The sequence below is a fragment of the Emys orbicularis genome, chromosome 17, assembly GCF_028017835.1.
Source record: "Emys orbicularis isolate rEmyOrb1 chromosome 17, rEmyOrb1.hap1, whole genome shotgun sequence".
Taxonomy (NCBI): Eukaryota; Metazoa; Chordata; order Testudines; family Emydidae; genus Emys; species Emys orbicularis.
In genome coordinates, this window is record NC_088699.1 from 12,452,939 (window position 1) to 12,465,418 (window position 12,480).

At 42.2% G+C, this 12,480-nt stretch overlaps 1 protein-coding gene across 1 annotated transcript in view; it reads right to left on the reverse strand.

The window, feature by feature from the left end:
- The window catches only part of PITPNM3 (PITPNM family member 3), a 240,367-nt gene that overhangs the window by 186,051 nt on the left and 41,836 nt on the right, over nucleotides 1–12,480 (reverse strand). The window contains exon 3 of the mRNA XM_065418512.1: nucleotides 2,845–2,952. Coding sequence (XP_065274584.1) covers nucleotides 2,845–2,952 — 108 coding nt within the window. The remainder of the gene's footprint in view (nucleotides 1–2,844; nucleotides 2,953–12,480) is intronic.

Below are 12,480 nucleotides of genomic sequence, written 5' to 3' on the forward strand. Positions count from 1 at the left end.
ACTGGGATTCAGAGTTCAACTCTTGGCTTTGTGCCACAGCCTTCTTGTGTGGCCTTGGGTAGGGCACTTATGCTCTCTGGGTCTTTGTTCCCAATCTGTAAAATGGAGAGAATAATAATCCTCCCTTTATCGGTCTTGCCTGCTTAGATTGGAAGCTCTTAGGGGCAGGGACTGTCCCTTGCTGTTTTTTTTGTGCCTAAAACAATGGTGCCATGATCTTAGTGGGAACTATCGAAACAATAAGACACAATATCTAACATCGTAATATTGAAGTAAATATATTAAAAATTGGCAGCCAGTGAAGAAAGTCCAGGAATAGCGGCAAATAGTCCAGAGTGACCTGCTTTTCTGTGGTCATTAAAAAAAAAGTTCTTACTTGTGGTGCAACATTGGCTCAAATTTCTCTCAATAGTCTAACAGCAGAGAGATGAGGCACATTTACAATGCAGTAAGCATCTCTTACGAATCCCCATTGAATCCCTGACTCCAATCGAAATAAATTACCAAGCAGCATGAGGGAACACATTATGCCACTGTCAAGGGCAGATGTAAGACACAAACTTCTTCCCTCTCTAATTATCCACTTAATAATCTTTAACAACATGCCATTTGGATTGGTTGGTCAATGTGCTACTTAACCACTAGCAAAGGAAACATCCAGAAGATAAAAAGAGAAGAGAAGAGAGTCACTAAACAAAGATAATTAATAAATGAATTCCCTCCAAAAGCGATTGCTGAAAATACATATAGTTATAGAGAAATATTCCTTTCTTTTTCTACAGGCTAACACACTCCGGTCCATACTGATCTTTCAGGCCAGTTATTTGTAGTAAGAAATGGGGAAAGTCTTTGTGACGGGTTCGGTCACAGAGATCCCTTGGGACTGTCACCTGATGTGCTGAAATTACCTCTGAGCCCGTTTTCCCTGTCAGCTTGGGACTCCAGAACCCCGTCTTGTTGAGCCAGCCACGCTAGCCTGCTGCAACACAGACCCAGGGTCTGAACCACACCCCCAAAGCTACAGGCTTTAAGTGAAAACAGCTTAGGAGGTTACCTGCCTCCACCACCCAGACACCCAGTTCCCAATGGGATCCAAACCCCAGATAAATCTGTTTTACTCTATATAAAGCTTATACAGCATAAATTCATAAATTGTCTGCCCTCTATAACACTGATAGAGAGATATGCACAGCTGTTTGCTCCCTCAGGTATTAATCATTTACTCTGGGTTTATTAATGAACAAAAGTGATTTTATTAAGTATAAAAAGTAGGATTTAAGTGGTTTCAAGTAATAACAGACAGAACAAAGTAAGTCACCAAGCAAAATAAAACAAAACATGCAAGTCTAAGCCTAATACATTAAGAAACTAATTACAGGTAATATCTCACCCTCAGAGACGTTCCAATAAGCTTCTTTCACAGACTAGACTCCTTCCTAGTCTGGACCCAATCCTTTCCCTGGTACAGTCCTTGTTAGTTCCAGCCGACATCTTAGGTGGCTAGTGGGGGCTCTCTCATGACTGGGACCCCCCTTTGTCCTCCTCCACCCCCTTTTATAGCTTTGGCACAAGGTGGGAATCCTTTGTCTCTCTGGGTCTCCACCCCTCCTTCTAAATGCAAAAGCACCAGGTTTAAGATGGGATTCCAGTATCAGGTAACATGTTCATATGTCCTGTGAGACCCCAGCCTCCATTCTTGCCCAGGAAGGTTTGCAAGTAAACAGAGCCATTTACAGGTCATTGGTTCTGAAGCACCCTTAATGGCTTCCTCTTAATATGTTTACATCAGTAATACAAGTTTATATCTTATTCTCCTAATTCCAGACACAGAAATAATACATGCAAACAAATAGGATGAACACACTCAGTAGATCATAAGCTTTGTAATGATACCTTACAAGAGACCTTTTGCATAAAACTTATTCCAGTTACATCATATTCACATTCATAAGCATGTTTTTATAAAGCATATGGAGTTCAACGTCACAGTCTTTTTAAAACAAACAGCCTAAAAACACAAACACTCATGGCTCAGAATACATTAAATAACTTGTCTTTGTCGGGGGGAACCAGAAAAAAACCAAATAAATACCATTTAACTAACAATAAAAATGCTTTAAACCATTTGATACTATTCAACTAATCATTTGAAAACCCCATACTTCACTGGACAAATTTACCAAGTTACTTAAAGGCAAGATTGACACCATTGCTTACACTGAATCATATCTTATGGTGGGATTTTGACTAACAAAGACAACTCCTGTTTAAAGTCAGTGGGAGTTCGGGGGTAACATTTTCAAAAACCTGTGTGATTTGGGAGCCTAAGTCTAATTGAAATTCAAGGCTCCTAAGTCACTTAGGCAATTTTGAAAATTTTAGCATGGAGACCCAACACCTTTATGTCCCTTTGAAAAACCACACCCTTACTACCAAATGGTTCCACTGACTTGAGCAGAACTAGTACAGTGCTACTTACCTGGCCTGGGGGACAATGACCCTAAAGCCCTTAATGTGTGTCATGGCCGTGACAGATATACAACCATAGGTCTTGGTCATGCAAGCTATTGTGTGTGGATGGAGCCTTGTACCCTAGCAGAGCCCCAGGTGTGAATATACAGTCTGCCCACAGGGTGCATCTTGCAGAAATAGGGCCTGAATTATTTTAATACAGGGAAATAGTTAACAGATGTATATCAATGTTAATTGTAATACCAGTTATGCTTTGTAACACTGTAAATGCTGTTTGTATCAGGTGTCTCAACAAAATCAGACAGCTGACAGCTTAAGTGTTGCGGTTTCTTTGTTAACCTAAATATATACATATAGCAAGTTAAATTTTACCTTGATTTTCTTCCAGCTTCCCAATTGTTTCGATCTGCTCTACCAAGTCATTGGAGTTCCACTGGCTCATTCCTATGAGAATGGCAGTTTTCCCTTCCACCACCTCCTCTGCAGCAAGAAAACAGAGAAGAGGGTAAACTGCAGTCACAGGCTGGAGAATAAAGACAGGATTACCTTGTTAACAACCATCAGAGAAACATGCAGCTCATTACGATCCCTAAAGGGAATACACAGCACATAGCATACACAGGATTCTCTGAGAAGGCTTCCTGCTTACACATCCACAGCGGTGTGTGTTTGCATGCCAAATTCATTGCATACTGGAAAACACAGAGGGAAAGGGAATTTAGCAAATCTTTGCAGTTTATTTCTGCAGAATTATTAGTTGACTGAAATAAATATTCATAAGAGGTGGAAAATCACTTGGCATTTTATATGTGCAAAGCCCTTTATAAATATTGATTGACTGATTTACACTGATTATCTAATTAACAGATCTGGTTGGAAATATTTTCCCTCCCCCACCAAGCAGTTCACTAGGAACTAGGGCTGTCAAGCGATAAAAAAAATTAATCGGAATTAATCACACTGTTAAACAAATAATAAATAAAACCATGTATTTAAATATTTTTGGATGTTTTCTACATTTTCAAATATATTGATTTCAGTTACACCACAGAATACAAAGTGTACAGTGCTCATTTTATATTTATTTTTTATTACAAGTAGTTGCACTGTAAAAAAAACAAAAGAAATAGTATTTTTCAATTCACCCAATACAAGTACTGTAATGCAATCTCTTTATAATGAAAGTTGATCTTACAAATGTAGAATTATGTACCAAAAAAACCAGCATTCAAAAATAAAACAAAGTCAAATTTTAGAGCCTGCAAGTCCACTCGGTCCTACTTCAGCCAATCACTCAGACAAACGAGTTTGGTTACAATTTGCAGGAGATGATGCTGCCCACTTCTTGTTCACAATGTCACCTGAAAGTGAGAACAGGCACTCACATGGCACAGTTGTAGCCATTGCCGCAAGATATTTACGTGCCAGATGTGCTAAAGATTCATATGTCCCTTCATGCTTCAGCCACCATTCCAGAGGACATGCGTCCATGCTGCTGACAGGTTCTGCTCGATAACGATCCAAAACAGTGCAGACCGACGCATGTTCATTTTCATCAACTGAGTCAGATGTCACCAGCAGAAGGTTGATTTTCTTTTTTGGTGATTCGGGTTCCGTAGTTTCCGTATCTGAGTGTTGCTCTTTTAAGTCTTCTAAAAGCATGCTCCACACCTCGTCCCTCTCAGATTTGGGATGGCACTTCAGATTCTTAAATCTTGGGTCGAGTGCTGTAGCTATTTTTAGAAATCTCAGATTGGTACCTTCTTTGCATTTTGTCAAATCTGCTGTGAAAGTGTTCTTAAAACGAGCATGTGCTGGGTCATCATCCGAGACTGCTGTGACATGAAATATATGACAGAATGCAGAAAAAACAGAACAGGAGACATACAATTCTCCCCCAAGGAGTACAGTCGCAAATGTAATTAATGCAGCAGCAGCGGGGCCCCCCGGGCCCTTTTAAATCACCCAGGCCCCTGGGTAATCACCCACCCTCCCCTGTTGGCGGGCCTGAGACCAGGGGTTCTCAAACTTCATTGTGCCGTGACCCCTTTCTGACAACAAAAATTACTACATGACCCCAGAAGGGAAGACCAAAGCCTGAGCGCCATCACCCCAGACGGCAGGGCCAAAGCCAAAGTCCAAGGGCTTCAGCCCCAGGCAGGGGGCCTGTAATTTAGCCCTGCCACCTAGAAGTGAAGCCCTTGGGCTTTAGCCCTGGGTGATTAGACTCGGGCTTCGGCTCCGGGTCCCAGCAACTCTAAGCCAGCCCTGGCGACCCACTTTGGTGTCCCAACCCACAGTTTGAGAATGGCTGCTCTAGACCACGATGCACTCCTTGGCAGCCTTTTCAACTCAACTTTGATGGCTTGGTGAGATTTAATTGTACTCCTTTGGGCAGGTAATGTATGTTTTATTCTAGATTTGTAAAGCACCACGTAAAATTATGGTGTCACATAAGCAATAATAGAAATAATTTATATAGGTCCATAACGTGTGCCACAGTGCTTTGGAGTTGCTCTTCATGCTTACACAAAAGAATATAAACCCTGCTCCAAGGAGAGCACGGGCTAATGATAGGAATGGGAATAGAACATGTGAAAGAGTCTTACAGAAAGTGTCTAGTCATTATAGCTGAAATGGGTTTTCCGAAGCTCCTTGACAAGAGGAGGGTCTGCAAGCCTAGCCAAGTACAAGGAGAGACCAAAAGGAATACATGTGGGGTGAGCAATAGGAGACAGGAGAGAGGTTTGCACAGACCTGCGGGAGCTGGGGGGAGGGAGGGGAAAGGAATCATTCAGAGAGCCTTGGAAGTAAATAAAAACTTGGATGTTATGAAGTAAGAGAGGGATGCAGTGCAGGGATTTGGGGTGTGGGGAGGGGAAGGAGAAGCCAGATCTGGGTGGAGTTGTGGTACAAGACGATCATCATCCTGGCTGGAATAGAGGCAGGGGCAGCTCTATGTATTTTGCCGCCCCAAGCACAGCAGTGAGGCAGCCTTCGGCGGCATGCCTGCAGGAGGTCCGCTGGTAACACGGATTCGGTGGCATGCCTGCGGGAGGTCTGCCGGTCCCGCGCCTTCGGCGTACCCACCGCCAAATTGCCACCAAAGCCGCTGGACCGGCAGGCCGCCGAAGGCTCCCTGACTGCAGCCCGCACAGCAACCGGCACGTACTGGGAGCCGCCTCTGAATAGAGGACAGACAAGAAAGAAGAGGGGAGGTCTCAAGCTCGGTCTACACTTAAAATTAAGGTTTGCCATAGCTATGGCAATCAGGGATGTGAAGAAGTCAGCCATGGAGGCAGAGACACTTTTTCCCCCCACAATGAATATAAACAAGTCAAAATACCGAACACAACTATCTGATGCACACCTTGCTGCAATCCTGAAGGTTTCAACTGCTCAGTCACTGAGGCCAAACATCAACAAACTGACAACTGAAGCATTGCCAGGTGTCTGGCAAACACTAAAAACTCTCTGGCAGGCGAAGAATTGTATAACGTTGTACGCCAGTTTTATTATTTCTAAGAAATTTGAAATAAAAAATACAATATAAACATTTTCTTTTATGAACACCATCTTCAGTGACATTATTGGCCTGCTGGGAGGATTTGAGGACTGACACTGGCCCTAAGGTAATTGAGTTTGAGACCCCTGTTGTATATGAAGACTGTGGTCAGGTTCTGCTCTTGGTTCCACCACTGTAATTCTGGGAGAATCAGAATCCACTGATTCTGATTTACAGTGGTGTAAATCCACTGAAGTCAGCTGGATTTACACCAGTCTAACTCTGGTTATGTTCCCTGAATTCTCTGTCTAGGCTCTTTTTTTAACCCCAATTAATGTAGCATCTTACATATACATTTATTCTGACAAAACACCCTTGTGAAGTTTAATCCCATTTTACAGATGGGAAAATGAGGCACAGAGAGATTAAGTAACCTGCCAAAGGTCTCACAAAGTCTGTGGAAAAGGCACAAACTGAAAACAGATTCTCCAAGTCCTAATTAAGTGCCTTAACTACAAGACCATTCTTCAAATCATATAATCACCAGTATACTTGAACATACAACAGGTGTACTAGTCAAACACATGTTAATACATTGAAAGCTATGCTAGAAAGTTTTGCTGCTTTAACTACACTGGCACAGGTAAAGCAGAACACAGCCCCCCAGTGTGGATGTAGTTATACTAGTATATTACTACTATTTATGGTATAAAATGCTTATACCAGTATAAGCTTATTCCAGTTCAGGAAAGAAAATAAGCTATACTGGTATAATACCCTTTATTCGGGGATAACTGAATCCACACTAGGGCTTATACTGGTATGATTTTGTTATGCCACTAATTGATGATATACCCAGGTATAAACTTTTCTAGTGTAGAAAAATCCTAAATAAAATTCTCTCTCTAAAGATTTTAACCCAGCATGAAAATTCAGGCATTTCAATGCTAAAAAAACACAGAAATTGTCCTTCAGATTTCACTGTTCTGGACTTTTGATGTCAGAACATTAATTTCTGAAAAAAAGGGGGAAGGGGATGGGCCCACCAGACCAGTTCTCATACAAATTTCAGGCATGTTTTATCCTTTCATCAAAAACCATCTGTGCTACATGAGCTATTAAACTTTTATCTGACAGCACAGAAGAGATTATGGAATCGCACAGCCCTGCCACACAGCGAATCAGTTCCGTTAGAGGATTTGTTCTTTTATCAGGAGCTCATCTCAAAAGGGGGCTGGGAAGCACAGACAAAAATGGAATGTTGCAGATGTTCTCCTTTAATAGGCTTAGAAATCTATGAAAATATTTCCATTCGGTTTACCAGCTGTTGAGGAAGTGGGGTGCATTAGTCCCTTCTGAATGGACTTATTTAAAAGCATTTCACTGTGGATTTATACAGGCTGTCAATGTAGACTATGTGCTTAGTATGAGTACAGAGAATGCAAATGTAAAATGGGGGATTGGGAGTTCTTTATTTGCCAAGATGATGATTCGGATCAGGGCCGGCCCCAGCATTTCTGCCGCCCCAAGCAAAAAAAAAAAAAAAAAAAAAGCCACGATCGGCGGCGGCAGGTCCTTCGCTCCTAGAGGGAGTGAGGGACCTGCCGCCCCCGAATTGCCGCAGGTGCCGCCCCTCTCCCTTGGCCGCCCCAAGCACCTGTTTGTTAAGCTGGTGCCTGGAGCCGGCCCTGACTCGGATAATGAGCCCTGGGAAGTACTGTGGATTACAAATAAAGGTTCAGCAAGAGTAACCAGTGCAGAATTGGGCCAGGAGATTTCAGGATACACTATCTAAATTTAAACCAACTTCAGTTTTACATTTCAAACATTTTTAAAAGGAAATTCATTTCCTGGCTCTTCAAACGCAAACACCGATAGTATCTTGTACCTGGTCTGTTTGATAGTGGTAGGTCTATTTGGAAGTAAAGCATTTAAAAAAAAGAATTTTTTTTTTAGGAGTACTGAAGAAAAAAAATCTATTAAGGTTTCATACTGTCATTCATCACCATAGTATCTGATCTCCTACTGACCGAGAGGTCACCCAGACCCTGCCTCTTTTGTACAGACTGATGGCCAGTCTTCAAACATCAGCAGAACTGATACCAATCATGAAGTGGACTTCATGAAATCTCTGGCAGTCTTTTGGGGGTAAAAATTCTACTTGGGCTAGCTTTTGTTTGGTTTTAATTTTATTAAATTTACCCTTTTCGGGAGTTTTTGTTTACGTTGTTTGGTTGGGGGGGGGTTAGGGTGGGAGGAGTTGGTTTGGGGGTTTTTTGGGTAGAAGGGGCTGTCAACATTGGGAGTTTGCAGTGCTGTTGTAGTAGATGTGTTGGTCCCAAAGACAAGGTGGGTGAGGTAATATCTTTTTTTGGACCAACTTCTGTTGGTGAAAAAGACAAGCTTTTGAGTTGACACAGCTTACTCTGTGTAAGCTTGAAAGTTTGTCTTGGTGGATTGGCGGTAGAATATCTGGCGGTAGAATATCTGACAGGTAGAATATCTGTGCCTAATCAGGTAAAGAATGTGAGCAAAGCCAAACAGAAAAAATTAAGATGTTTATACACCAATGCGAGGATCATAGGTAACAAAATGGAGGGACTAGAGTTACTGATGCAGGAAGTGAAACCAGATATTATAGGGATAACAGAAACATGGTGGAATAGTAGTCATGACTGGAGTACGGGTATTGAAGGGTATGTGCTGTTTAGGAAAGACAGAAATAAAGGCAAGGGTGGTGGAGTAGCATTGTATATCAAAAACGAGGTAGACTGTAAAGAAATAAGAAGTGATGGAATGGATAACACAGAGTCTGTCTGGGCAAAAATCACATTGGGGAAGAAAGCTACTAGAGCCTCCCTTGGGATAGTGCTTGGGGTGTGCTGTAGACCACCGGGATCTGATTTGAATACGGACAGAGACCTCTTTAATGTTTTTAATGAAGTAAATACTAATGGGAATTGTGTGATCATGGGAGACTTTAACTTCCCAGATATAGACTGGAGGACAAGTGCTAGTAATAATAATAGGGCTCAGATTTTCCTGGATGCGATAGCTGATGGATTCCTTCACCAATTAGTTGCTGAACCAACAAGAGGGGATGCCATTTTAGATTTGGTTTTGGTGAGTAGTGAGGACCTCACAGAAGAAATGGTTGTAGGGGACAACCTTGGTTTGAGCGATCATGAGCTAATTCAGTTCAAACTAAATGGAAGGATAAACAAAAATAGGTCTGTGACTAGGGTTTTTGATTTCAAAAGGGCTAACTTTAAAAAATTAAGGAAATTAGTTATGGAAGTGGATTGGACTGAAGAACTTGTGGATCTAAAGGCAGAGGAGGCCTGAATTACTTCAAGTCAAAGTTGCAGAAACTATCAGAAGCCTGCATCCCAAGAAAGGGGAAAAAATTCATAGGCAGGAGTTGTAGACCAAGCTGGACAAGCAAGCATCTCAGAGAGGTGATTAAGAAAAAGAAGAAAGCCTATAAGGAGTGGAAGATGGGAGGGATCAGCAAGGAAAGCTACCTTATTGACGTCAGAACATATAGGGATGAAGTGAGAAAGGCCAAAAGCCATGTAGAGTTGGACCTTGCAAAGGGAATTAAAACCAATAGTAAAAAGGTTCTATAACCATATAAATAAGAAGAAAACAAAGAAAGAAGAAGTGGGACTGCAAAACACTGAGGATGGAGTGGAGGTTAAGGATAATCTAGGCATGGCCCAAGATCTAAACAAATACTTTGCCTCAGGCTTTAATGAGGACCTTAGGGATAATGGTAGAATGACAAATGGGAATGAGGCTATGGAGGTAGATCTTACCACATCCGAGGTAGAAGCCAAACTCGAACAGCTTAATGGGACTAAATTGGGGTGCCCAGATAATCTTCATCCAAGAACATTAAAGGAACTGGCACATGAAATTGCAAGCCCATTAGCAAGAATTTTTAATGAATCTGTAAACTCAGGGGTTGTAGCGTATGACTGGAGAATTGCTAACACAGTTCCTATTTTTAAGAAAGGAAAAAAAGGTGATCCGGGTAACTACAGGCCTGTTAGTTTGACATCTGTAGTATGCAAGGTCTTGGGGAAAAAATTTGAAGGAGAAAGTAGTTAAGGACATTGAGGTCAATGGTAATTGGGACAAAATACAACATGGTTTAAAAAAGGTAGATCGTGCCAAACCAACCTGATCTCCTTCTTTGAGAAGGTAACAGATCTTTTAGACAAAGGAAATGCAGTGGATCTAATTTACCTCGATTTCAGTTAGACATTTGATACGGTTCCACATGGGGAATTATTAGCTAAATTGGAAAAGATGGGGATCAATATGAAAATTGAAGGGTGGATAAGGAACTGGTTAAAGGGGAGACAACAACAGGTCGTACTGAAAGGCGAACTGTCAGGTTGGAGGGAGGTTACTAGTGGAGCTCCTCAGGGATCAGTTTTGGGACCAATCTTATTTAATCTTTTTATTACTGACCTTGGCACAAAAAGTGGGAATGTGCTAATAAAGTCTGCGGATGACACAAAGCTGGGAGGTATTGCCAATACAGAGAAGGACCGGGATATCATACAGGAAGATCTGGATGACCTTGTAAACTGGAGTAATAGTAATAGGATGAAATTTAATAGTGAAAAGTGCAAGGTCATGCATTTAGGGATTAATAACAAGAATTTTTGTTATAAGCTGGGGACGCATCAGTTGGAAGTAACAGAGGAGGAGGACTTCGGAGTATTGGTTGATCACTGGGTGACTATGAGCCGCCAATGCGATATGGCCGTGAAAAAAGCCAATGCGGTCTTGGGATGCATCAGGTGAGGTATTTCCAGTAGAGATAAGGAGGTGTTAGTACCGTTATACAAGGCACTGGTGAGACCACATCTGGAATACTGTGTGCAGTTCTGGGCTCCCATGTTTAAGGAGGATGAATTCAAACTGGAACAGGTTCAGAGAAGGGCTACTAGGATGATCCGAGGAATGGAAAACCTGTTTTATGAAAGGGGACTCAAAGAGCTTGGCTTGCGCTTAGCCTAACCAAAAGAAGGCTGAGGGGAGATAGGATTGATCTCTATAAATGTAGCAGAGGGATAAATACCAGGGAGGGAGAGGAATTATTTAAGCTCAGTACCAATGTGGATACAAGAACAAATGGATATAAACTGGCCATCAGGAAGTTTAAACTTGAAATTAGACAAAGGTTTCTAACCATCAGAGGAGTGAAGTTCTGGAACAGCCTTCCAAAGGAGCAGTGGGGGCAAAAGACATATCTGGCTTCAAGACTGAGCTTGATAAGTTTGTGGAGGGGATGGTCTGATGGGATAGCCTAATTTTGGCAATTAATTGAACTTTGACTATTAGCGGTAAATATGCCCAATGGCCTGTGATAGGATGTTAGATGGGGTGGGATCTGAGTTACTACAGAGAATTCTTTCCTGGGTGTCTGGCTGGTGAATCTTGCCCACATGCCCAGGGTTTAGCTGATCGCCATATTTGGGGTCGGGAAGGAATTTTCCTCCAGGGCAGATTGGCAGAGGCCCTGGAGGTTTTTCACCTTCCTCTGCAGCGTGGGGCACGGGTCACTTGCTGGTGGATTCTCTGCACCTTGAAGTTTTTAAACCACGATTTGAGGACTTCAATAGCTCAGACACAGGTTAGGGGGTTGATACAGGAGTGGGTGGGTGAGATTCTGTGGCCTGCGTTGTGCAGGAGGTCAGACTAGACGATCATAATGGTCCCTTCTGACCTTAAAGTCTATGATTCTGTGATCGCCCTCAGGCTGGCTAGAGCTATCTGAATCAAAAGTGTCAGATTCTTAAGAACGGTCATGTTGGGTCAGACCCAAGGTCCACCTAGCCCAGTATCCTGTCTTCCAACAGTGGCCAATCCCAGGGGCTGCAGACAGACCGAACAGAACAGGCAATCAGCAAGTGATCCATCCCCTATTCCCAGCTTCTGGCAAACAGAGGCTAGGGACACCATCCCTGCCAATCCTTAGGTTAGGCTTTGAGTAGCTGGAAGCTACCCACAGCCTTAAATGTCTAGGGATGGATGTCCAAGCCACAGCCCTTGTGGTTGGGGGTCAAACGTTGGTGGGGTTGCATCGAAATCACTATAGGAACTCTAGGCCACCTGAGGAATTCCCTTTATAAGGACAATCTGCAAGTATCCCTTTAAGCTGGGTTTAAATCCAGCTTTGTACTGCCTGAACTGTGGTGTGGCATTATCATTTCAGAAATGTGTCAGAAAGATGCTAAGAAGCAGTGTGCGAAAGAGAAGAGAGAGAGTTGTAAAACTATTTGAGCTTTAGAACCAATATTATTTTATCATTCTTCCTGTTACGTAATCCACTAAGCCAACCATTCCAGATGGCCCTAATGTTTAATATTGAGATAAAGTAAGATGAAATGGTCACAGACTTTCATAGTTATTTTTATTGGATTTTGCATTGGACAGAAAGCGTTTAATATGGTCTGGAATGTGATGGAATTTAACAAGATGCACTG